Source organism: Sceloporus occidentalis, unplaced genomic scaffold (genome assembly GCF_023333645.1).
Source record: "Sceloporus occidentalis isolate IW3139 unplaced genomic scaffold, rSceOcc1.0.p SCAF_21, whole genome shotgun sequence".
Taxonomy (NCBI): domain Eukaryota; kingdom Metazoa; phylum Chordata; class Lepidosauria; order Squamata; family Phrynosomatidae; genus Sceloporus; species Sceloporus occidentalis.
In genome coordinates this window covers 15,720,583-15,748,054 of record NW_028317001.1, presented here as the reverse complement: position 1 = coordinate 15,748,054, position 27,472 = coordinate 15,720,583, and the positions used below count along the sequence as shown (strand labels likewise).

The following is a 27,472-nucleotide window of genomic DNA, read 5'->3' as shown; positions in this document are numbered from 1 at the left end:
CCAAGGTGCAGAGCTGGAAAGTCAGGAAAGGAAGGATCTAGTTTGGAAATATAGCTGTCCCTGTGTATCCTGTATATTTGTGTGTGTGTGTTTGACTCTGCTGTTCCTATGGCTGGGAATGGAGCTGAGGACGGAGGACTGAAGAAAGGGTCAGTTTTGGGCAAATGCAGATCTTCTGTGCATCAAAGAGTCCAATGTGTTGAAATGGCAAAGAACTTTATTGAGAACACACAGAAATTCAGTGTTTAAGACAGAACTGCCCACTCCAATACAAACAATACATTAAAACACCAAAACCTAAAACATTACCCTCTTCTAAACCTAGCCCCCACCTCCAATTCCCACAGTCTATGCTCTGCAGGTAACAAGGACTCTTTGTCATTCCAACAAACTAACCCTTTCTGTTAATACTGGCCTCCAACCTTCTTAGGCCAAAATCCCACAAATTGCAAAAGCTATCCTTCCCATAACTAATAAAGCCAGCTGTAACAAATCCCAACCCCCCCCCCCATCTACTTAACCTATACCATGACCCACAATCCCCAGCCAAACATACAACCCAAAGTAATTTTCTATACTATTAGCAATGAAAACCTAATCTTAACAAAGTATAACTTTAAAACATAAACAGACATATGGACAGACAAACCTTACAAACAATATCACAAGGGCCTTTTTTGGACTGTTGGATTGAAAATGTATTTTTTGTATTCATTATTGACAAATACAATGTTAGTTCACTACTGAGATTTTTGTGGCTTCTCTCCTGTGTGGACTCTCTGATGTCTCACTAGGTCTGACTTCTGAGAAAAACATTTCCCACAATGCTGGCATTTGTATGGCTTCTCTCCTGTGTGGACTCTCTGATGTTTCACTAGGTATGACTTCTGAGAAAAACATTTCCCACAATGCTGGCATTTGTATGGCTTCTCTCCAGTGTGGACTCTCTGATGTATCACTAGGTATGACTTCTGAGGAAAACATTTCCCACAATGCTGGCATTTGTATGGCTTCTCTCCTGTGTGGACTCTCTGATGTCTCACTAGGTATGACTTCTGAGAAAAACATTTCCCACAATGCTGGCATTTGTATGGCTTCTCTCCTGTGTGGATTCTCTGATGCATCACTAAGTGTGACATCTGGGAAAAACACTTCCCACAATGCTGGCATTTGTATGGCTTCTCCCCTGTGTGGACTCTCTGATGTTTCACTAGGTCAGACTTCCAGGAAAAACATTTCCCACAATGCTGGCATTTGTATGGCTTCTCTCTGGTGTGGACTCCTCGATGCATGACAAGGATTGACTTGTAAGCAAAATATTTCCCACAATGCTGGCATTTATGTGACTTCTTTCCTGTGTGGACTCTCTCATGACTCAAATGTTTTTCTGTAAAGAAGGACAATGACAGATGAGACTGAAAATCAGACTTAAGGGAGGAGGGTGTTGCCACATGATTTAGCCCTCATTAACCTCTCCTTATTTGCGATTAAATTAATAAAGTTGCTGTGAGTAACTTAAGTATGGCCCTGCTGCTTATGCCCCTAAACCCATTGAATGGTTGTATCCTTACTCATAGGAGCTAGCAAAAAATGGGGCTGCCTTGAGGGAATCAGTGGAAGCAGATAGTCAAAGGACTGTTGAAAAAATATTCCATTAACCATGTGCAAAAATACTTTGATTGACAGGTGGCATCATATCCTGTGAGACTGCCATAGAGTCCTGAGTCAGAGCCCAAGGCATGATGGAAGCTAACTGCAGAGGATGCTTCATGCTGTTTGGCACCAGGAGAGGACTCACAAACAATACAGTATGCAGCTCACATGAGGATTGGAATGGATTGGATCGGAGTTGTGTGTATAAGGGATGGTGAAGTTGATGGAAGTTGGAGAGGATTATTTTGTATTATTTTGCAACTCAAGATAGAGAACCTTAAAGGACCTGAATGAAATCTACTGTGTCTGTGACTTATCTTTAAGTGTGGAAAGTGGTCAGTGTATTGCCAATACCTATATTTAGATATTTGCTTCCATACTCTCCTATGCTATTTTTGAGTTGCATCTGGGAGTGTCACCCTCAGATTGCAGTGTACATTGGCTTGTGAACATGGTCAAAATTCAGAGCCATCAAGGACCTTAGAGGCGGTGTGCTAATCCCTTTTGTCTGAGGTATTCAATGCATTCAGTTCGGTTTCACACCATGCTTTCCCCACACATGAAATATGCTAAAGTGATATAAACCTTTCTGAACCCTCAGTTTCTGCCCCCAAGCAACAATTTCAATATAAATATCAGCCCCAACTTGCTGTTCTTTGGTGTCAGTCTAGTTACAGACAGACACTCTTTTTTTTCATGGCTAAGCACCTAAATGCACTCACCAACCCCAATTGTCAAAGGAACTACTGACCTCTTCCCAACCAAATCCTCAGCAATTGGAATAAAGGACTGGATAGATGACGTGTCACCATTAACAAAGCCTTACATCTATTCACCACTCCCACCTTTGTTACCTAGTTCTTGCATGTGTGTGTGAACACTTATATATTTCAAATGCCTCTGAAGATCTGTTTGATTCAGAACTTGCTATAGCTGAGCTGAATCTAGAGGTCACTATTGCCCCAGTAAACCTAATTCATTCTATTGAGCTAAGTACCAAATTCCCCTAAAAGCATAGCACTTGTGGGTGTCCACCCAGACTCCAGCATTTTGGGTAACAAAGGATGTCTTGAATCAACCATGGAGCTAAGCAAAAGAAACATTAGAGAAAAAGGAGTTTTTGTGTCCCCTTTCCTCCCTTCATAGATGTTACACATAACTGCTAAATGGAACCCCTAAATATGTCTGAAAAGAAGGATTTGAGCTGGTTCTCACCAGTTCACTCAATCCAGTTCTTAAAATCTGTCAGTTTGGTGGCTGCCTCCCAATCCCCAAGGCCTCTCTCCTGGCCCTTCCCAGAAGTCCCTTCCTCTCCGCACAGAACTAGGCGATCCTGGCTTTGCTCCTGCCTTCCCCTCCTGGCTCCCAGAGGCCTGATCCCCTTCACTTTCTCCCTCTGCTCTCCAACCTTCCCTCTTGCCCATCTGCACTGCTTTACCATTTCACCTTCCGCATCTCTTCCCTGCCTTTATGTTTTTCACATTGCCACCATCTCTCTATCACAGACACACACCCACAGAGTGTGATGCACAAAAGGGACACTTTGAGGTCATTTCTTGGCAAGACAATTAATATACGACTAATGCATTAGGAAAGGCAGAAAAAGGGGTCCGGGACCTCGTTTCTGATATTAGTGAGGGTCAAGTGCAAGGGAGAATCCTTAAAACAACCTTAAGACATCTCTAAGACAGGGATGGACTGCTGTAGGAAAGTTTGGTGGTCACATTGGACCCCAGCGGATCTCAGGGGCTACCCCACATTGTGTCGCCTAAAAATATGGCCTAATGTTTTGCCCCTCAATATCCCACAGCATCCCTTTGGGGAAGTGGAGGCCATTTTGCCACTGTTGGGCCCTCTCTGAGCCATTGCAGGGCCAAGGAAGGCTTTTTCCCCACAATGCCTCTCCAGAGTCTCAAAATGCTAGAAGAGGGGCTACAAAAGCCAAGAAACTTGTTCTGGGATGGGCTGAGGACCATTTAGCGGCAAAAAGCATTAATCTCCATGGCTCCTTACCACAAAATTCCAGAATTGGCAGTTTAGGATTGGATATTTAGAATCCTTACAAAGTGGAGAACAATAGTGCCTCACTAAAACTAGAAATTCCAAGATTCCACAGGAAGTTGTTATGACAATTAAATTACGTGTGAAAGGGAACTAGAAATGGTAGTAGAGCACTCTTGAACATGTGTCAAGAGTGTGATGCAGCAGCTAAAAAGGCCAATGTGATCCTAGGCTGTATCAATAGGAGTATAGTGTCAAGATCAAGGGAAGTAATAGTGCTACTCTATTCTGTTTTGGTCAGGGCTCACTTGCAATAATCCTGTGTCCAGTTCTGGGCACCACAATTCAAATAGATGTTGAGAAGCTGGAGCATGTCCAGAAGAAAGAAACCAAAATGTTGAACAATCTGGAAACCATGCTCTCTGAGGAACAACTTAGGGAGCTGGATATGTTTAGCTGGGAGAAGAGAAGGTTAAGACTGGATATGACAGCCCTGTTCAAATATTTGAAGAGATGTCATATTCTGGATGGAGCAGGCTTGCTTTCTGCTACTCCAGAGAAAAGGACATGGAACAATGGATGCAAGCCACAGGGACAAGAGATTCCACTTAAGCTTTAGGAGGAACTTCCTCACAGTAAGAGCTCTTCAACAGTGGAATATACTCCCTCAGAGTTTGGTGGAGCCTCTTTCTTTGGAGGTCTTTAAACAGAGGTTGGATAGCCATCTCTCGGGGGTGCTTTGAATGTCTATTCTTGCATGGCACAAGATTGAACCGGATGGTCCTTGTGGTCTATTTCAATTCTTTGATTCTATGGCCTGTTACAGACTGCCAAAATAAAGCTGCTTCAAGTCTCTTTGGAGGTATGCTATTTAAATGATGCATGCATCCTAAGAATCCGGAAGCTGCACCAAAGCCACACTCCAGTGCTTAGGAATGGAGTGTGGCTTTGGCACGACCTCCGGATTCTTAGGATGCATGCATCATTTAAATAGCATACCTCCAAAGAGACTTGAAGCAGCTTTATTTTGGCAGTCTGTAACAGGCCTATAATTCTAAAGTGGAATCATAGCGCTCTGACAGTAAATTATGAAAGGACCCTCAGTCTTCAGAGGAAGGGCAATGGATTCAGGTTCCTTACCCACAGAGGCCACATTCTCGTAATTCTCCATCATTACAGAACTATACATAAGTTTCTGCTTTTTTGTCAACAGTTTCCATTCCTCCTCAGTGAAATATACTGCCACATCCGCAAAGGTCACCTGCAACAGAAAATAGATCTTATCCAGAGAGTGACTAAACAAAAGGGGAGGAAAGCACATGGTGGATTGCAATTATTTTTTCAACAATTCACAATTTAGTCCAGGAAATAAACTTTACATTCTGCAAACAAACAAAAAGCTACAGCCTTTGAGATCCAGTTTGTCTCTAATCCTTTCAATGCAATATATGATATAATAAACAATATAATTTAGGCCATTTCTGGAATATTATACATTGATTAAGATACTGACTATCCCAACATGTATATTAGATATAGTCACCAATGAATTATAGTTCATTTAGTCATATCTCACCTAATTTCAGAGGCAAATTTCACTTTAAAAAAAACAGTTCTGGGGAGTACTCTGGGCTTTAGGGCCACTGGGCCCACCTTCAACTTAAGTCCAGAGATATTCTTCCATATCCCCCAGCATTTCACAGATTGGGAAAGCAAGACTCATGTGGAAAAGCAACATCAAAATGGGGTCAAGATGGCCAAAGTTGTTAATGATAAAGATCACACAAGCGAGGAAGGGTACAGCAGTTTGCTTTTGCCTCTGACTCCTGGCAAGGGCAAGACCCTGCTCCCTTCTCTCCTCCCCTCTTTTGAATTGATGGGATGCACACTCTTTTGAACTTGAAACACATTTTACAGCAACTGAACTGACCTGAGGCGAAGGGGGAAAGTGGAAGGAGGAGAGTGAAATAGGACATTTTCAAAGCCCCTGAAAAAATGAGGTGACAGAGGAATAACCAGGACATTCTCTGCCAAACTGGGACAGTATGTTCTCTGCTTGCTTCATGAGCCGGCCCAGACACAGATCAAAGTAATAGTCAGGATGGCAACTTACCAAAGAGTTGTTGTTCCTTGGCAGCCTCTTTCTGTTGGAGCCCAGCTCCCTCTGCTTGGCCTTTGTGTCGGCCATCAGGTGGGCGAGGGGTCTTGGTGGCTTTGGTCACTTCCAGCAAAGGATACCCCAAAGCCGTGTACAAGGGGTCCAAGATGAAGTTCCTGAGAAAAGAGACCAGGATTAGGCTTGGTTTGGCTAGAAACCCTACAGCACTCAAAGTCACTGAGATCAGCATCCTGCTGGTGACATACGCAGGTGACTAATGTCTCCTTTGGTCCAATGCAGAGGTGGGCATCCCCTTCCTCCCTCTGCACCAAACAAAGCCTCCTGGAACTAGCATAGACTCACTGCAGCTCCCCTACACAACAGTTACTCCATGCCTTGTGAGAGTGGCTGGGGATCAGGGAATAGGGAATTGGAAAAGGTCCTGACTATGTCCTAATAGCTAGATGTGAAATGAGTGCATTATCTCCTGCAGAGGTCCCCAGTGGCCCTCAGAGGAAGATTTCTTCATTTTGCTTCTGACTACAGAAACACAGCTGGATGTTTCTCTAATGCCTCACACCCAACAGTCTCACTAGGCATAGAATGGCCATGAGGGATGGCTTCCACAACTCTATGGCAGGACCTGGATCAGTGAATGGCCAGTTGTAGCCTGATTCCACCTGGAGAAACAATGGAGCATAGAGGGTTCTGCTGGGTCAGGCTGTCTGGCCTGGTGGTTCCTCATTCTCCCGATGGTCGAATCAGCAGAACTCTCTATGCTCCAGTGTTGCTCTGGGAGGAATGGGTCTACAGCTGGCCATTCACTAGGGAGCCCTCCGGTCAAGAAGGGCAGGAAAGGAGCTCTCTCTTCCCAGGTTGTTCCCCTTCCATGGGATCCAGCCTTCCTCCCAGGATCAGGGGGCACCAGAGGATTGAGCTGATGGGAAGGGAGCACCCAATTCCCATGGCAAACTTCTGCATGCAGAGAAGTCACAATTCTGAGAGTGTCTCTGCCCATGTGGAGAGTGCCCATTTTCCACACTGTTGCCTGTCCATCTTGTCTTGGGAATATCCTGTTCTAGCCACATGCAGACCTAAATCCTAGCCTGTATCCTATGCCTAGTCCTGATCAGAGTAGAATCACTGAATCAATTGGATTTATCTATATGTTGACTCACCAGTCACTTATGGGTTCAGTGGGTCTGCTCTCTGGGGTTAACCAACAGGATAAAGGACTCCTCAGATTTTTTAATGCAGGGATGCAAATTTTTAATGCTATTTCATCATCACTGATGAGAATTTGACTTCTCTTTCACAAAGAGGAGGAGGGGGAGGACCTGCTTTATGTCCCAGGTGGAGAAGCTCTAGCTCTTGGGCTGGATGATACATGATTTAATTTACAGATCAAATCCACGCCCTCCCATCATCATGGCCCCCTCCCCATTTAGACACTGGTCAAAATAATTATTTTATTTTTGCAAATGAGACTATTTCTCTAAGCTTAACTGCTGTGTTTGTCTATGTCAGTCATAGCAGGATCAAGAAGTGTGTACTTGCTCCCTCTGCTTGCTAAAGCCACATAGAAATTGAGGCATGTACATTTGTGTGCATTGTTTCGGAATGGATCTATTGTCAAAATCACAATTTCTTCACTTTTCCTTGTATATTTTTTAAAAAGATGCACACTACTGAATGTGTTGCACTTGATATAACAAAAATCTATAAATGTATAGTTTATGAATGAACATTGCACCCTGAATTATACTCATTTTGGGGAAGTGAAGACATATGTAAATTCTTTTTATAAACGAAAGACGTCATGCCAGACAAACCTGATCTCTTTTTTTGATAAAATTACCAGCTTGTTAGATGAAGGGAATGCTGTGGATATAGTATATCTTGATTTCAGTAAGGCCTTTGACAAAGTTCCCCATGATATTCTTGCAAACAAGCTTGTAAAATGTGGACTAGACAAGGCAACTGTCACATGGATTTGTAATTGGTTGACCGGCCGAACCGAAAGGGTGCTCAACAATGGCTCCTTTTCATCCTGGAGAGAAATGACCAGTGGGGTCCCACAGGGCTCTGTCTTGGGCCCAGTGTTATTCAACATCTTTATCAATGACCTGGATGACAGAATTGGGGGCATACTTATCAAATTTGCAGATGACACCAAATTAGGAGGAGTAGCTAATACTCCAGAGGACAGGGTCAAGATTCAAAATGACCTGAACAGACTAGAAAACTGGGCCATAGCTAACAAAATGAAATTCAACACGGAGAAATGTAAGGTACTGCACTTAGGGCGGAAAAACGAAAAGCACAGATATAGGATGGAGGACACCTGGCTGAATGAAACTACATGTGAAAGGGTAGTAGACCATAAGTTGAACATGAGTCAACAGTGCAATGCGGCAGCTAACAAGGCCAATGCGATTTTAGGCTGCATCAATAGAAGTATAGTGTCAGATCAAAGGAAGTCATAGTGCCACTATATTCTGCTCTGGTCAGGCCCCGCCTGGAATATTGTGTTCAGCTCTGGGCACCACAATTCAAAAAAGGACATTGAGAAACTGGAGTGTGTCCAAAGGAGGGTGACTAAAATGGTGAAAGGTCTGGAAACCTTGCCCTATGAGGAACGACTCAGGGAGCTGAGGATGTTTAGCCTGGAGAAAAGAAGGTTAAGAGGTGATATGATAGCCCTGTTCAAATATTTAAAGGGATGTCATATTGAGGAGGGAGCAAGCTTGTTTTCTGCTGCTCCAGAGACTAGGACCCGGAGCAATGGATGCAAACTGCTGGAAAAAAGATTCCACCTCAACATTAGGAGGAACTTCCTGACAGTAAGGGCTTTTCGACACTGGAACACACTTCCTCGGAGTGTAGTGGAGTCTCCTTCCTTGGAGGTCTTCAAGCAGGGGCTGGATGGCCATCTGTCGGGGATGCTTTGATTGTGATTTCCTGCATGGCAGGGGGTTGGACTGAATGGCCCTTGTGGTCTCTTCCAACTCTACGATTCTATGATTCTATGACCTGTTACAGACAGCCAAAATAAAGCTGCTTCGAGTCAGAGTGGAGGTATGGTGTTTCAATGATGTATGCGTCCTAAGAGTCCAGAAGCCACACCAAAGCCACACTCCAGGCTGGAGCGTGGCTTTGGTGCGACTTCTGGACTCTTAGGACGCATGCATCATTGAAACACCATACCTCCACTCTGACTCGAAGCAGCTTTATTTTGGTTGTCTGTAACAGGCCTATGATTCTAATATGTCACAAAGTTCTAGTGAACACAACATACAAACACAGTCCCCATAAAAAGGAATCACTGGCGCACTGTGTGTCTGGGTCTGGATATCTCACTTCCAACTTCTGGGAAGACAATGCTGCTAGAGATGGAATTTGGGGCTTTATGCCTGCAAAGCCTGGGCTCAGTCTCTCAGCTACAGCCCTTCCACACAATCCTGGACTGAACCATTTAAACAAAGATCCTCTTTCAGCTCCAGGAATAAAGCCCTACCTTCAGTAGAAAGACCCTGATTCCTGCAGCCCCAGAAAGGCCTCTTCTGCAGTCCTTTATATCTGGAGCTTCCCTGGGTCAGAGGCCGTCTCCTCAGCCATAGAGAAGGGTTGCTCTGAGTGCGAAGGAGGAGGAGGTCCACAGGGCTGAGGGAGGGAAGGCAATGGGGAAAAGATCAGCGCCAATGGCCATGGAGGGCAGAAGGTGACCATGCCTAGGAAACTCCTCTGAGTCCCTGCCCTAGGAATCAGTGGCAGGAGTGAGTCCACGGGGCTGAGGGGGTCTCCTTTCCCAAAGGGGGAGGCAAGGACCGGTGGGATCCTCCCCAGCTAGAGCCCAAAGTGAGGGTCTCTTTCCCACCTCTCTCTCCCAGCCCCCAAAGCCCAGCCTCCCCACTGGCCCTGAGTCCCTGCCTCCCTTCCTCAGACCCCCACAGACCCCTTCCTGCCTTCCTTCCTTCCTTCCTTCCCCCCCAAAATGGAGGGCCAGAGGCACAAAGGGACACACTTCCTTCCTTTTGGCCCAAGAAGCCTGGCCTCCTTCTGACTCTGGAGCCTCAGGAGAGAAAGAGGAGCCTCGGTTCAACTGAGGCCTCAGAGAAGGTCCTGGAACATTATTCCCCACAATCACAAGCAGCACAAAATGGCTGCTGGGAAGACAAAATGGCCTCCTGAGTCTCAGTGCTTTGCAGTTGGCAGTTTGAGGCCTTCAGGGAACCCAAAATGGAGGATGAAAGGGCCTCAAAGTCGGAAAGGCCCCAAATAGGATTTCTGATCCTAAAGAAAAGATTTCCTGATGGCACCCGATGGCTGTGAGAACACAAAAAGTCCCCAAACAGGATTTGCAAACCTTCACAAAACCAAAACATTTTCCTGATGCTATTGAAAGGAGGAACCTCATCCCCTCCTTAATTACAATCAATAGTGAAAGATATTAATATTGATATTAAGGGTGCCCATTGTCCACAACCCAACTCAGGTCTTGACTGCTCAGGGAGGCCAGTCCAGCTGCAGGTGGCCCTCCGTCCGTCCGTCCGTCCTCCTTTCCTTCTGCATTCCTCCTCTTTTCCCCAGCATCAGCCCCTTTCCCAAGAAGGCTGCATCCGCACTATTGAAAGAAGGCACTTTGACACTGCTTTAACCACTCAGTGCTATGGAATCCTGGGATTTTACCTTTGGACACTTAGCCTTCTCTGCCAGAGAGCTCTCATTCCACAACAAACTACAAATCCCAGGATTCCATAGGATGGAAGCAGGAGAGTTAAAGCGGTTTCAAAGCGGATTATTTCTGTAGTGCAAATACAGCGGGAGTCAGTTGTAAAAGGATAGAAGCAGCCCACTCTTGTTTTTACTCTGCTAATAATGGTTTTCCTTTCAAAAAAGATGAGCAGTTTGCCTTTCAGTCTGATCTTTATTCTTATTCTTCTTGTTTGTTTGTATGTTTGTTTGTTTCATTCTTGGTAATGAGTTATTCTGATCTGTCTCCTTCCTTCTTGTCTGAAAATCTATTAATAAGGAAACTGGGGAGACTTTTTAAACCTCCCAAAGGAGCTCCTTTTTGCCTTTTTGGGGGACTAGCCTCCTCTTAGAAGCCAAAGCCCAGTGTTTGTGAAGAATAAGAATAAGGCTTATATTAAAACTATCCTCCCATTTCTGATCCCTTTTAAAACCCGTGTTCCCCAGAAGGAGCAGAGCTGTGTAATAAGAAAACCCTCTCAGAAAAGACACACAAAAGACACACAAAGAGACACACTTCCTTCCTTTTGGCCCCAGGAGCCTGGCCTCCTTCTGACTCTGGAGCCTCAGGAGAGAAAGAGGAGCCTCGGTTCAATTGAGGCTCAGAGAAGGTTCCAGAACATTGTTCCCCACAATCACAAGCAGCACATAATGGCCGCTGGAAAGACAAAATGGCTGCCAGAACACAAAATGGCCTCCTGTTCTTCAGCACTTGGCTGTTGACATTTGAGGCCTTCAGGGGAGAGAGAGAGACTGAGGGGAAGAGAGGAAGGAGGTCCTGGAGGGAGGGGGGCCTTGGGAGATATAGGGCCTTCCTGAGATATTCGGTGTTTGCCTCCTAACAAAGGGGTTTCTGTCCTCATAAAGGATTTTGGGCAAACTGGATCTGAAAGGCAGTAGTAGCCTTTTCTCTTGCCAATGGGACTTAAAGTGTATTTCCTGGACTGAATCTCCCAGCATCCACATGGCCAGAAAGAGGAGAGGTCCTGCCCTGCAGTAAGGCCCCTCCAGTCCCTCTGAACTAGGACTACAACTCCCATGTCTTCTTGACCAGACACACTGGCAATAGCTCGCTTTCTTTCTCTTGTTGTGGTTGTGTGCTTTCAAGTTGTTTTGAGTTATGGAGACCCTGTGGGAAGCTCTTCTCAGGCTTTTCTTGGCAAGATTTGTCCAGAAGTGGTTTTGCAAATGCCTACCTCTGAGGCTGAGAGAGTGTGACTTGCCTAAGGTCACTCAGTGGGTTTCTATAGCCAAGAGGGCATTCAAACCCTGGTCTCCAGGGTCATAGTCCAGTGCTCCAGCCACTAAACCACACTGTCTTTTTGGTGAGGCTTTGTTGTTTTTGTGGAGTGGCTCCAAGTCTTTGCCGATTTCTGGGGAGCCTCTCCTGGGGTTTTCTTGGCAAGAGTTGTTCAGAGGTGGTTTCCCATTGCCTTCCCTGAGGCTGAGAGAGTGTGACTTCTTGCCCAAGGGACCCAGCTGGTTTCATGGTGGACTGGGGCAGTGGACCGTGGCCTCCAGAGTTGTAAGCAACATTCAAACCACTGCACCACACTGCCTCCCATTCCCATGTACAACTTGAGAAATAAGTGCAGACTTTTTTCTGTTCTTCATCTGTGTCTTCAAGTCGTTTCCGACTTATGGCAACCCTAAGGCAAATTTATCATGGGGTTTCCTTGGCAGGTTTCTTCAGAGAGGGGTTGCCATTGCCATCCTCTGAGGTTGAGAGAGTGTGACTTGCCAAGGGTCACCTAAGTCCAAAACACACTGCAGCAATAATCCAGTCTGAGACGGATTTAACTGCCCTGACTCAGTCCTAGGGTATTGTGGAAGATGTAGTTTTGTGAGACATTGCACCTTCTCTTTCAGAGACCTCTGGTGCCACAATAAACTCCATTTCCCAGGATTCCCTAGCACTGGGCCAGGGCAGTTAAAGCGCTCTTAAACTGGACTATTACTTCCATGTGTTTTGGACCTTTCTTGGCCGCAAACTGTCCATAGCCTGCAATGCATCTCCTAATTCTGTTGCCAGTCCCTCCCTCCCAAAACTTTCTCATTTCCCCCTAAAACCAGAGCAAAGCTGGCAGATGGAAAGAGGTTTCAAAGCAGCATTTAAATCTGCCATATTTGTTTTTAAAAGACTAAATGTCCCAAATGTTTTTGGGTTTTGTAGCTATTATTACAGAAAGACGTAGAGTGCAAACTCCTCAAGTACCTTTATTTTCTGGAGTGAGATGGGCTTTTCCAAATGACTCAATGTGATGATCTCCGGTGGTCCAAGCAGCCAAACTGCGGCCCTGGAATAATAATAATAATAATAATAATAATAATTTATACCCCTCTCTTCAGCCAAAAAGCTATCAGAGTGGCTTACAAATTGTTAATTAGACATTTAGACATTATGGCTCTTAGCCCAGCAGACCCTTAAATTCCTTAAATCTCGCTGCCTCCACCCAGTGAATTATAAAAGGTCTTCCCTTAACCTACACTGGGACCAGTTAAGGAACCTTATTTCTCCTTCTTTACTGATCTTCCCAAGCATCAACTGAGCCAAAACACGTGTAAAAGGAGAGTCGAGTAGTAGATACTCTAAAGAGGTATTCATTATAAATAACAAAATATAAGTAAAATATAAGTCATGCAAGATATTAAGAGTCTTGCAGGTACAATATTTGTAAGTATATAATATTCAATTCATACAAGCTATTAAAGAAATAAATAAACCCAAGCGTCCAATTCTGAGACTAACTTCCAAGATCCGCTCTTTAACTCTCTCTCTCTCGATCTCCAACCGACACAATTCCCCCAACTGTCTCTTGGTCTCTCAGGCCTTATATCTCCTTCTCACGGAAGCTTCCAGAAGAACCTTCATCTTGCTCTCTGATTGGTCAAGAGAGCCTTCCGTAGCAGTGATGTCATTCTCTGTGGGATGTGGGAGGGACTGGGATTCCAGCCAATGGCAGCCCTCAGAGTGTCCTCAGGAGGACATCATCTGTTCCTAAAACAGCATTGAACGCATGCCTTTGAGACAGGGCTTGATGCAGTGAGGCTCCTGGTGAAGGCAGCTGGTTTGGAGCCACCATGAAAGGAAGCCATTCCTAATGGCTGAATATGTGGTCTTCCTATTTCTATTGCCAGGGAAGGGAAGAGGGCCCTGGAGTGTTCTCTGCCTCCAAAAAGAACTGGACCTCCATAAAGACTAGAAATCAAATAAATAAATCTGATTATTGGGTGATGCTGCCCTAGATTTCTGTCAGTTTAGTAAAGCAGATTGGGAAGGCCTCCAGGGAAGAGCTTTCATTGCTAAACAAATACTCCCATCCCAGGAGAAATCTAGATGACCAGGAACACAGATTGCAGCCTTGTCTTTCCCCTCTCACCCCATTCTTGAAGATCCAGGGAGCTAAGGAAAAGAGAAGGGAGGATATTCCAATATGTCCCACTCTTAGGGTTGCCATAGCGCCGGACCTCAAAACTGGGAAAATGTAGGACAAAATTTTCAAATGTAGGACACACATACATTTGAAAATTATGTCCTACATTTTCCCTGGCGATCGCGGTGGGGAGCGGAGGCCAAGCGATGAGGGAAAGCCTCCACTTAAGGAGGCTTTCCCTCCCCGCCTGGGCCCCGGGCCTCACCGCGATCGGAGGCCAGGATCGGGGCCTCTCCTCGTTCCTGGCCCCCATGGAGGCCAGGAAGGAGGGGAGCAGGCCGGCGGCGATTGCCACGGCCTCTCCTTGTTCCTGGCCCCCGCAGGGACCAAGAAGGAGGGGAGCAGGCCGGCGGCGCTTGCCACGGCCTCTCCTCGTTCCTGGCCCCCGCGGAGGCCAGGAAGGAGGGAGGAGGCTGCAGGGAGGCGGGGAGGTTGGCGCGGCTGCGCCCAAGAGGTGCCGCCTCCCTGCAGCCTCCTCCGCACCAGGCCTCGCTGCCCTCCTTTTCCTCCGCGCGGCCATGCGCGGTGGAGGAGGAGGAGGGCAGCGAGGCCCCAGGGTTGCCCAGCAACCCCGCTGCAACTGGGCTTTTCCCGGTTTTTGGCTGCACCCGTGCCGTGACCGGGCAGGTGCTGCCAAAACTGGGAAAAACCCGGTTGCAACCGGGTTATGGCAACCCTACCCACTCTATTGATATCCTGAAGGGATCAAATCATATTTGGGATTCACCCTGTGCTTCCCTCCTGAATCGCTCTCTGGATGAGGGCTATTTTCTATTGCAGATCACCTTTTGAGATGTCGCAGTGTTCTTCACAGAAGAGGAGGAAAGGCCATTCTTGAGTCTGAAGCAGAAATTTCTATACAGGATTTGGAAACCATGAAGCCCTATGAGGAAGGACTTAGGGAACTAGGGATGTTCAGCGTGGAGAAGAGAAGGTTAAGAGGTGGTATGATAGCCCTGTTTAAATATTAGAAGGAATGTCATATTGAGAAGGGAGCAAGCTTATTTTCTGCTGCTCCAGAGACTAGGATGCAGAACAATGGATGCAAAGTGCAGGAAAGGAGATTCCACCTCAACATTAGGAGGGACTTCCTGACAGAAAGGGCTGTTTGATAGTAGAACAAACTCCCTCAGAGATTTTAGTGGAGTCTCCTTCCATGGAGGTCTTTAAGCAGAGGTTGGATAGCCATCTGTCAGGGGTGCCTTGATTGAGAGTTCCTGCATGGCAGAATGGGGTTGGACTGGATGGCCCTTGGGGTCTCTTCCAACTCTATGAGTTGTAATTCATTTTTATTGCATCTACACTGCAGAAATAGTCCACCTTTAACTGCCATGGCTCTCAGTGATATGGAATTCTGGGATTTGTAGTTGTGTGACTGTACAGAGGCATTCCAGGGGGGAAATCACTGTGTGCTTAATAGACTATAGCAGTGTTTCCTAAACTTGTTCCCAGGATTACAGCTTTCCTGTTTACTGACCAGTAAAGTCCAAACCACTTGGAAGACCAGAGTTTGTGAAACACTGGTCACTATAGCAAAGCCTTAGACTGCATAGATCATGAAAGGCTATGGAAAACCCTTAAAGCCATGGGAGTGCCAAGACCTCTGATAGTCCTGATGAGGAATCTGTACTCAGGACAAGAGGCTACTCTCAGAACAGAACATGGAGAAACAGAATAGTTCTCAATTGGCAAAAGGCTGCATCTTATCACCCCAACTGTTCAATTTACATGCAGAAAATAAATGAAGAGCTGGTTTGAAGAGGAGGGAAGATAAAAGGAAGAACATCAGCAATCTTAAGATACATGGACCATACAATACTACTATCGGAAAACCCCACGGACTTGGAACAATTACTAAGGAAGGTCAAGGAAGAAATGGCAAAGGTAGGCTTGTTACTAAACATAAAGAAAACAAAAATAATGACTAGGGAAGATCTACATAAATCCAACCTAAATAATGAGGAAATTAAAAGGTTTCTTGTATCTTGGAGCAAACATTGATCAGAATGGGAAACTGCAGTCAAGGAATCGAAACAAGACTATGAATGGGAAGGGTAGCCATGAAGGGACTCTAAAGATATACAACTGAGCACTAATGTCCAGTCCATTGTGTCCCCTGTTACCATGTTTGGCTGTGAGAGCTGGGCAGTAATGGAAGTGGATGAGAAGAACATAAATTCCTTTGAGATGTGGTGCTGGAGAAGAGGCTGAGGATACCGCAGACAGTCAAAAAGACAAACAAATGGGTCTGAGAACAGACCAAGCCTGAAATCTCCCCGGAAGCCAAAACAACTAAACTGTTGTATTTTGGCCACATCATGAGGAGGCATGAATAATTAAGAAGGAGAGTAATGCTAGGAAAGGTAGAAGGGAGAAGAAAGAGAGGAAGGCCGCATGCCAAATGGCTAGACATAATTTGGGAGGTTATGGGGCTGAATCAAGGGAACCTGAGCAGAGCAATGGAGGATAGAGGGATTTGGAGGTGTCTCATCCACAGCGTTGCTGTGAGTCGAAGGCAGCTAATAACAACAAAGCAAGTAAAGACTTAAGGGTTTTATTTCAGGATCAGCTTCTGTGGGTTGTGATTCATTTCGCCTGCATCCGCACTGCAGAAATCATCTCATCTGACACCACTTTAACTGCCCTGGCTCAGTGCTATGGGATTCTGGGAATTATGGTTTTGTGAGTTTTGTTGTTAGCCTTCTCTGTCAGAGAGCTCTGGTGCCACAACAAACTACACTTCCCAGGATTCCATAGCACTGAGCCATGGTAGTCGAAGTGGTGCCAAACTGGATTATTTCTGCAGTGCAGATACAGCCTTTTTCAGATGCTTGGAGTACAGTATTGTAAGATCATATGCGCGCGCACACACACACACACACACACATATGCATATAGACATATGTGTACACACACAGACACACAATTAAATGATTGTGGATTGAGATCAGAATGAAAAAAAGATGGAGGCAATAGCTATTATAATACTATTATAGGTGATATATGTTTTTAAATTAAACATGCTGAATTTGTAAGATGCCTGAGTGGCTGCTAGGAAATGAAAATGGTTGCATTGTAAGAGAGATTTATTTTGTAGGATCCAGTTAAGGATCCTATTGATTCCTTTGGGACACATCTGTGGTCCAAACCTATGGTTTATTTTCCTTCTCCAAGATTAGTACACATAGAATTATAGGCCCCAAATGCATCATTAATGATTCCTTTTGAAGTGAATGAAATGGAAACAGGCTGAACTATGGCTATACTATGGCCATTTTCCATTCTATTTTGTCTGTCTTCAGTACATGAGGAAGAGGCTTAGGGGTCCATGTTGGGTCTGATGAAAGTGATGCTCTCCTTAATGCCATCCATTGCCCTTTCACTCAAGGATTTCCAAGATATGTCTGTATCTGGGAAGACCCAGCAGCTGCACAAGAGTTGTGGGAATTCGCTTGTAGTGTAGGTGTATTTGGCCTAAAAACTTTGAAGGCACCAATGCCCATTTGATCTTAGAAGCTAAGCAGAGTCAGCCCTGGGTAGTAATGGATGGGAGACTGCCAACCAAGGTCAGGTGCTGCAGGCTATATTTCAGAGGAAGGGATTAGCAAAACCATGGCTGAGTCTTTCCTTGCCTATGAAGACGCATGAAATTCATGGGGTCACCATAAGTTGACAGGCGACTTGAAGATGGTGCACACACACACTCACAGACACATCAGTTTGGATGTAATCCAGTGAAATTCGCCTTCTCCTCCAAATTCTATGTCAATTTAATACCTGCAAGATACATAGTCCTACACTTTTCCCTTTTCTGGCACAAAAAAATATGAAGCTGCTTTTTAGCTTTATGGAGTAGAGTTGGCTTTCTACGTTTGTGGCTTTGACTTTTGCGGCTTTGATTATTTGATGTTTCGATTGACATGTTCTCTCTAGGAATCTCTTGCACAACTCTGTCAGAAGTTGGCCATAGGTTTATTCCTGGCTGCTGGTTTTTTCTTTGCTGTTTTTCACCACTGTTTTGTTGAATCACTGTTGTACTGTGTTTTGTATTTCCAGCAAATTCTATTCCATGCAGAGAATTGTGGTCAGTGGGTGACAGCGAATGAATGACTGTATTCTCGGAATAGTAATAAATGGTAGACGGAGAGTGATTTTCCACCCCCATCCCCTGGTGCTTCCTTTTAAAGTATTTGGTGGGATGTGGCTGTTCATGTGGCAGTCATCTGCTGGACATTGCCCATGTCATCAGTGGTCACAAAGGATTTCCCTCTAAAGCTTGTGACATCTTCAGTACCCTATTTAAATAAACCTGTAACCTCTTTGTTTAAGCATTTTCTTACTGCCCATGTGGGCTAATCTCCTGCTGAGAAAGGGGTGTCCCTTCTTCACTTCCAAATCATGTATCTCCTGTTATACAGGTTATAGATCCTGGTATGTGTTTTTACCTATTGCAAGAAAGGTGCTATAATGCACTGACAGCGTTCATGCTTTGCATGTAGGAGGTTCTGTGTTCAGTTTTTGTGTAGGATCTTATGAAGAAAGGAAGCTAAGAAAGATCTATCCCTGTCCCGAAAAAGTCAGTCAGAGCTTTCCCCAATCTTCTAGATATTTTGAACAGTAACTTGTGTCTATCATTCCACTATAGGAACTGATAGGGATTTGTAGTCCAAAAATGCCAGGAGAATATCACCCGAGGGAAGTCTGTTACTGATATAGCTGACCAGAGATCTCCATATGAGGCAGTATAGAAAACATTTTGTCTTCTTCCACACTTGGTGACACTGACCTGCTCCATGCGACAGTTTTCCTTATATCTTCTGTGTGCTACTGAGTGTGTTTTTCAGCAGTTGGTGCTTAAAGCCCTATCTAATGTACATACTGCCCTGGTATTATTGTAATGGGAAACCGTGGTTTCTTGTGGCATGAATAGTATATGAGCCTTGAGCTCTCATACTCTGCCCTCCTCTTTTTGCTCGCTGGAGAAGGGGCTTGAAAGCATTTGCTTCCAATTCTTTTTTTATTGGAAAAACAAAAGAACTTTATTGAAGACCGTCAGGATAGAAGTGATAGCAATGCATTTAGGTCAGATCTGAGGCTGCCCTCCTCCCCACGAAAGTATTAAGACTCAAACTAATTAGCTCCAGCTACTCAATTTTAAAGAATCCTTTGGAGAAGCCACAGCGTTGCTTTTTATGGGTAAACTCTGGTTAAAACAAACCAAGATCTGATACCTTAGTTCCTATTTGGTTGGTTTTTGTCAAGTTGCGTTTAGGGAAATCACATTGTTCATGTTTGGATGTCACAGAGATCTGTTTAAGTCCATAGAAGGAATGACCCATCTCTTCTTCCAAGGTATGAAAAAGCAGGAGTGGAGATGAGAAACTGCATCTGTGAGCATAAAGCTTTTGTTCTTAATACTGGAAAGGTCGTATCTCTTGATATAAACCAAGGTGTGCATTGACATCTAAAGGGAGGGCTTTCTCACAGTCCCACTATCCTCATAGATATGGTTAGTAAGGATTCGGGAGAGAGCCTTATCCCTGGCTGATCCCAATAGGTAGGACTTGGCTCCACAGAAAGTCCGGTTGGCTCCTTCCCTCCTGTCTTTCTTCTGGCAGATGGAGGCATTTCTATTTGGGCAAGCTTTGGGGTTTTAACTATGGAGCTGCAGTGTGTGACACGGTATGCTCTCTCTCTCTGTAGATATAGACTATATATATAAGAACTGTTTTAAATACGTTTTTGTTTTTAGTGTTCTAGTCATGTTTTCAATGCTGACGCTTAATTTCTTTATAGCTTTTGTAAATTAATGTTTTAGTTGAATATTTTAAAAATTACTGTAAGCCACCTTGTATCCCATTTTGGGAGAAAAGCAGGAATGTAAGTGCAACAAACATATTAAAGAAAGAAAATGTGGCTCATTCATGTACTGGGTTGAATTCTGTGTAAACCAGGTCACTCTCTGATCTACAAAAGTTATAATGTGTAATGTTGTTATCAAGGATGTTACTTCTCATTACAGATGCCTGAAATCTCCCACGTTTTGGGGGGGGGGGGGTAGCAGTGGGCATATTGACCATTTTTCAAATAGATGCAGACATGCACTTAATAACTTGGGTGTGTGTGTGAGAGAGATAAGTCTTAGAGAGTCAGGAACGTAGTTTCTTTTTTCTCATACAAAAAGAAAATAGGGAGGAAGAGGAGAGAGAGAAAGAGAAGTGGGAGATTAATAGAGAGAAAAGCCGTGGGGATAGAAAGAAAAAAACCAGAGAGGAAGAAAAATTGTGAGGGAAACAGATCCTCACACACAAAGAAGCAAAACAGCAAAGGAATGATGAGGTGTGTGATGACATGTATGATGTGCCCATGAAACCACTATGTGTGTTGTGATCAGTGGTGTGACACTGAAAGTCAGGCCTTTCCTTATATTTCCGAGTGATTGTTTGTATATGATGTGAAAAGGGCTGATGGGAAAGTGTAAAGGCAGGATTAATGCTGAACATAAAGAAAAGAAAAATAACAACCATGGAGAAGCTGCATGAATTTAACTTAGACTGTGAGGAAATCACAATAGTTAAAGAGTTCTTGTACCTTGGATCAAGCATTGATCAGAATGGAGACTGCAGTCAAGAAATCAGAGGAAGACTAGGAATGGGGAGGGCAGCGATGAAAGAACTAGACGAGATCCTAAAGATAAACAACTGAGCACTAAAACTAGAACCGTCCAAGTCATGGGATTCCTCATCACTTTATACACATGTGAGAACTGGACAGTTAAGAAAGCCAACAGGAAGAAAATCAACTCATTCGAGATGCGATGGTGGGGAAAAGTGCTAAGGATCCCATGGACAGCCCAAAAGCCAAACAAAGGGGTTCTAAAGCAGATCAAGACAGAACTCTCTCTGGAAGCCAAGATGACTAAATTGAGCCTGTCGTATTTGGACACATCACAAGAAGGCATGACTCATTAGGAAGGACAATGATGCTAGGAAATATAGAAGGTAGAGGAAACCGCATGCCCAATGGGTAGAGTCAATAATCGGACCTGAATCTGCAGGACCTAAGCAGAGAAATGGAGGACAGGGGTGTTGGAGATGTCTCATCCACAGGGTCAGCATGAGTCGGGGGCCTCGGGACCAGTTCAAGGGCAGTTAACAACGTGTATAGGATGTGAAAATGACAGACTCGAGTCTGTAAACAGTACAATATAATCTGATTTCCTTATTCAGTTTATTCAGAATATTCCAAATGTGTTATATTTTGGAATTAAATGAAGTTTGCAGCAATATTGCACTCTGGTTATTTTGCTTAAAGGTCATACAACAATGAAATACTACATTAGCCACGCAGAGAAGAAAGGAAGGGAGATGGTGAATTGTCTAGACTAGAAGATGTTGGAGAACCTGGGGCACTGGTGGCGCAGTGGTTAAATGTCAGTGCTGCAGCCAGGGTTGTGAGTTCGATCCCAGGCAAGGCTCCAAGGTCCACTCAGCCTTCCATCCTTTCATAGGTCAGTAAAAGGAGTAGCCAGCTTGTTGGGGGCAATTGGCTTACAGGTTGTAAACCATTAGGGAGTGCTAAGTGCACTGACAAGTGGTACAGAAGTGTACATTCTATATTGCTAATGCTATAACACAGTAATTTGGGAATTGTTGCTTCTATACTTATTTATTTAAAGTATTTATTCTTTTCTCTTCAGCCACAAAGGATCCCAGGGCAGCTTACAGATAGTAAATTAGACAATTCCCTGCCCCTCATCTAACTATCTAAAAAGACACAACACAAAAGAGAAGGGAATGGCAGTGGGGAAGAGGATCAAGTCAAGCAGGTACTTCTGGTTCTTCCCTCCCTTCAAGACCAGGGCAGTGGCATTTGGAATGAAGGGAGGACCTCTAAACCTAGTTCCCAGGTTTCCAGGGGATTGCCAGAGCTTTGAGGTTCCCCTGTCTCCCTCCTCTTGGCTTTGACCTAAAGTTTGGCTCTTCTCTTCCCCCCCCCAGAGCCCCCTCCCCCCAGGACTCCAGAGAAAACTCCCCTCACCCAGAAAATGTTGTTTCCAATGCTACTGAACCCTATCCTCTGTTATGCTTTCTATTTGGCACAAAACCCTTCCCCAAATGAGGCATCAGAAGGGATGGTCTCTCCTCTGCCCCACTTTCCAGGAGGGAAGGGGCTCCTCAAAGCCCCTTTTTCCTTTGGAGCCCTTTCCCCTCCATGGCCATTTCTCTCTCCAAGGGTCCCCCTTGCCTTCTCTTCTCATAATAACCCCCCAAGTACCTGGGCCCCAAGGAATCCCCTGAGGAGGGGGCAGGGAAGGAAAGAGGGAGAGGAGGCCTGGCAGGTCCCTTGCCTTTCTTTGGGGGAAGAAGAAGGGCTTCCTTCCTTCTTATAACCCCCAAAGGGCCCCCCAGAAGACCCTCCAGCCATTCCTGTGACTGAATGAGGGCTCTCCCCCTTCCCTCCCTCCTGTGAGGCCAGCAATGGCTTCAGGAGCTGAGACTACACGTGCGCATATGGCCTCACAGTCCCTTCCTCAGCATGCGCAGGGATTGCCAGGGCCTAGATGCTGCTTCTTATTCTGCTGGCGGCCTTTGCGAGAAAGGAAGGTATGCGCTGGGGGTTCAGCAGCCTCCCCTTCCTTCGCTCCTTTCTTCCTTTGAGGAAACTGCAATGCAGCCCAAGGTGCAGAGCTGGACTCAGGAAGGAAAGGAAAGAAAGGAATGGTCTAGTTTTGAAATATAGCTCTCTCTGCGTATAATGTATATTTGTGTGGGTGGGTGGGCGGGTGTTTGCCCCTGCTGCTCTTATGGCTGGGAATGGAGCTCAGGACTGAGAAGAGAAGAAAGGGTGAGTTTGGGCAAGTTCAAAGCTTCTGTGCATCAAAGAGTCCAGTGTGTTGAAACAGCAAAGAACTTTATTCAGAACACATAGAAATTCAGTGTTTAAATCAGAAATGCCCACTTCAATGCAAACAATACATTAAAACCCCAAAACTAAAAGCATCACCCTTTTCCAAACCTAGCCCCACCTCCAGTTCCCTCAATTTATGCCCCACAGGTAACAAGGCCCCCTTTCCCATTCCCACAAACTATCCCTTTCTGTTAATACCGTCCTCCAACTTTCTTCAGTCAACGTCCTACACATTGCAAAAGCTATCATTCCCTTAAGTATTCTATCCAGCTGTAGCAAATCCCAGCCCCCATCTACCTAACCTATACCACGACCCACACACCCCAGCCAAATTTATAAACTAAAGCAATTATCTATACTAACAGCAATTAAAATCTAAATCTAACAAAATACTACTTTAAAAGATAAACAGACATATGGACAGACAAACCTTACAAGCAAAATCACAAGAGCCTTTTCTTAGCACCACTGGATGGAAAAGATATTTTTTGTATTTCTTATTGACAAAAATAATTAGTTCACTACTGGGATTTGTGTAGCTTCTCTCCTGTGTGGACTCTCTGATGTGTCTCTAGGTTTGACTTCCGAGAAAAACAAAGCTTCTCTTTGTACGGCTGTGAGGAGGCCAAGCCTCAGACACCTCTCCACCGTCGCCGCCGGCAACTCCTGTGGTGGTGATGGTGACGGCGGAGAGGAGGCCAAGGAGAGTGCCAGAGGCGTCCTCTCCACCGCCGCCTTTGCGTGAGGGCCAGGTGCTGGGCTGGAGTCTTCTTGGCCTCCAACACCCAAACCTGGCCCTTTTGTGCTTGCGGTGGCAGCGAGGAGGCTGAGGAGGCATCTGGTGTTGCTGCTCCGCCACCTCGGGCTCCTCGTTGCCAAGGCCAGGGGAAAGGCGAGGTGTTTCTCCTGGAGGCCAAGTGTGCTGGCAGTGGAGCGAAGGCCGAGGAGTACTGCCAGAGGCCTCTTCGGCCCCCTCTCCACTGCCGCCATGGCGCAAGGGCCATATGGGGCTATTGGAGGCCAAGAGGCTTCTGGGTCACCACCCGGCCCTTCAGCAGTCATGACAGTGGAGGCGTGCAGGCCGAGGTGGAGAGGAGGCCTCTGGCGCTGATCCTCTGCCTCCTCTTCGCTGCCACCGCAGCAATCACTGCCACCTCCGCAGAAGGGCCGGATGTTCCCTTTTAAAACCCATGTTCCCCAGAAGGAGCAGAGCTGTGTAATAAGAAAAGACACACAAAGAGACACATTTCCTTCCTTTTGGCCCAAGGAACCTGGCCTCCTTCTGACTCTGGAGCCTCAGGAGAGAAAGAAATGCCTCTGTTCAACTGAGGCCTCAGAGAAGGTTCTGGAACATTATTCACCACAGTCACAAGCAGCACAAAATGGCCGCCAGAACACAAGGAGGCAGGGACTGGGATTCCAGCCAATCAGGGCCAGGGACACAAAATGGCTGCCAGAAAACAAAATGGCCTCCGGAACAGAAAATGTGAGTCTGGGGCAGGGGGTGGGGTCTTCCAGCTGCTCTGCCCCCATTGGCCAGCCTCAAGAAGAAGAGGAGCTTCTGCTTCTCTATTTAGCTCTGCGTGCGGAAAAGTGACCGAGGAGAGAAGCAGAGTGTCAGAGGGAGAAAGAGACAGATAGAGAGACAGGAAGGAAGGAGGAGAGAGGAGTAGAGTGTAAGAGAGATAAAGAGACAGACAGGAAGGGAGGAAGGAGTGAGGGGAGTGAAGCGACAGCAGAGGGACACGGCCTGGAACCACTAGGCTTCACTGCTGCCCTGAGATCTGTCTGGGCCTGCCTTGGGCCTACGGCTGCTGCTTTCCTTTGGCCACTGCCATTAAGGAGGGGAGGAAGGAGGCCCAGCAGTCCTTCTAGGCATGGCCCACTCTCTCTGAAGTCCCAAAGGGGATTCCAGTGCTTTTAATGGTGGCGCTCATGCTGTAGCAAAGATGATGATGATGATGATGATGATGATGATGATGATGATGATGATGATGATGATGATGATGATTTTATCAGGCCTAGGGGGGAGGATAGAGCTGCTGCCAGACCTTAATCATCATTAATGTCACCTTCCTGTGCCTTCTTGCTTTGCACCACTGTAATGGCCATGGCTCAGTGCTATGGAACTCTGGGAATGTTCTTTTGGTTTGGCATTTTAGGTGTTGTTAAGGTTTGGAAATACTGTTTGAAGATGCTTCCGACTTTGGGGCCCTTTCATCCTCCATTATGGCTTCCCTGAAGGTCTCAAACTGCCAAGTGCCAAGCACTGAGACAGAGGTGGCCATTTTGTGTTCCAGCAGCCATTTTGTGCTGCTTGTGACTGTGGGGAATAATGTTCCAGAACCTTCTCTGAGCCTCAGTTGAACAGAGGCTTCTCTTTCTCTCCTGAGGCTCCAGAGTCAGAAGGAGACCAGGCTCCTTGGGCCAAAAGGAAGGAAGTGTGTCTGTTTCTGTGTCTTTTGTGTGTATGTTTTCTGAGAGGGTTTTCGTAATACACAGCTCTGATCCTTCTGGGGAACATGAGTTTTAAAAGGGATCAGAAATGGGGAGGATAGTTTTAATACAAGCCTTATTCTTCTGCTTCACAAACATTAGGCTTTGGCTTCTAAGAGGAGGCTAGTCCCCCAAACAAGGCCAAAAGTGGCTCCTTTGGGAGGTTTTAAAAGCCTCCCTAGTTTCCTTATTAATAGATTTTGAGGCAAGAAGGAAAGAGACAGACCAGAATAACTCATATTACCAAGAATGAAACAAACAAAAAGAGAAACAAACAAGAACAACAAAAATAATGATTAGACAGAAAAACAAATTGCTTATATTTTAAAAAAGCAAAACCATTTTTTACAGGATAAAAAATTGACTTGGGTGCCTCTATTCTTTTACAACCAACTTAGGCTCTATCTGCACTGCAGAAATAATCTGTTTCGAAACTGCTTTAACTTTCCTGGTTCCATCCTATGGAATCCTGGGATTTGTAGTTTGTTGTGGCATGAGAGCTCTCTGGCAGAGAAGGCTAATGTCCCAAAGGTAAAATCCCACGATTCCATAGCACCGAGCAGTTAAAGCGGTGTCAAAGTGTCTTATTTCTAAGTGCGGATGCAGCCTTCTTGGGAAAGGGGCTGATGCTGGGGAAAAGAGGAGGAATGCAGAAGGAAAGGAGGACGGACGGATGGAGGGCCACCTGCAGCTGGACTGGCCTCCCTGAGCGGTCAAGACCTGAGCTGGGTTGTGGACAATGGGCACTCTTAATATCAATATTAATATCTTTCACTATTGATTGTAATTAAGGAGGGGATCAGATTCCTCCTTTCAATAGCATCAGGAAAATGTTTAGGTGTTGTTAAGTTTGCAAATCCTGTTTGGGGTCCCTTCCGACTTTAGGGCCCTTTCATCCTCCATTTTGGGTTCCCTGAAGGCTGCCAACTGCCAAGCACTGAGGCAGAGGGAGCCATTTTGTGTCCCGGTGGCCTTTTTCGTTTCTGTCAGCCATTTTGTGTTCTGGTGGACATTTTGTGCTGCTTGTGAATGTGGGGAATAATGTTCCGGAACATTCACTGAAGCCTCAGTTGAACATGTCAGGGAATGAAATGGATGTGGCCACTAGGTGGAGCTGTTGTGCACGTTATATACAGCTCTAGTGGCAGTTATATGTGTCAGCATTCGAACAGTGCATCATTGGAATGTTGATGCAACTGTCAACTCTCCTTCCTAACTGTCACTGACAGACAGACTGAGACAGTTGGTGTGTGAGAGCAACTGCCTCTCTGTGGATGGTGTTACTGTGGCTGCATCACAAGTTGTGTTATTATTGTAGGTTGGTGTAAATAGTGTGTATTAGAGACGGTTGTCCAATACACTGTATATATATATATTGTAAATATTGCAAACGAAGATTAAAGTCCTCATGAAGAGTGAAGGCTTGTTCTGTGGTTATTTCTCAAGCCTGGAGCTCATGTCCATTTGCAATGGTGAAGGAATATTTCCTTCTTGACCAGAATACCTTTGCAGACATCTCCACAGATTCCTTCTCCCTGGCGTCCTGTCAATGTGGTTCAACTCTGCAGGTGGTTGTGGTGGACACAGTGCGTCTTTCCACACGCCCCAACAGAACAGAGGTTCCTCTTTCTCTCTCTGAGGCTCCAGAGCGAGAAGGAGGCCAGGTTCCTTGGGCCAAAAAGAGGGTTGTGTGTCCCTTTGTGCCTCTGACCCTCCATTTTGGGGGGAAGGAAGGAAGGAAGGAAGGAAGGAAGGAAGGAAGGAAGGGGCCTGTGGGGGTCTGAGGAAGGGAGGCAGGACCAGTGGAGAGGCTGGGCTTTGGGGGCTGAGAGAGAGAGAGAGGTGGGGAAAGAGACCCTCCCTTTGGGCCCTAGCTGGGGAGGGTCCACCGGTCCTTGCCTCCCCCTTTGGGAAAGGAGACCCCCTCAGCCCCCTGGACTCACTCCTGCCACTCATTCCTAGAATGGCTGGGACTCAGAGGAGTTTCCTAGGCATGGTCACCTTCTGCCCTCCATGGCCATTGGCACTGACCTTTCCCCATTGCCTTCCCTCCCTCAGCCCTTGGACCTCCTCCTCCTTCGCACTCAGAGCAACCCTTCTCTACGGCTGAGGAGACGGCCTCTGACCC

General features: G+C 45.8%; 1 protein-coding gene across 1 annotated transcript in view; it reads right to left on the bottom strand.

The window, feature by feature from the left end:
• LOC149301678 (uncharacterized) overlaps positions 1-18,733 on the bottom strand; it is a 58,356-nt gene extending 39,623 nt beyond the window's left edge. Inside the window, exons 1-2 of the mRNA XM_089484351.1 lie at positions 18,725-18,733; positions 792-1,304 (exon numbers count right to left, since the gene is read on the bottom strand). Of these exons, the coding sequence (XP_089340477.1) occupies positions 792-1,304; positions 18,725-18,733 (522 nt within the window). The remainder of the gene's footprint in view (positions 1-791; positions 1,305-18,724) is intronic.
• Positions 18,734-27,472: the final 8,739 nt, after the last annotated feature.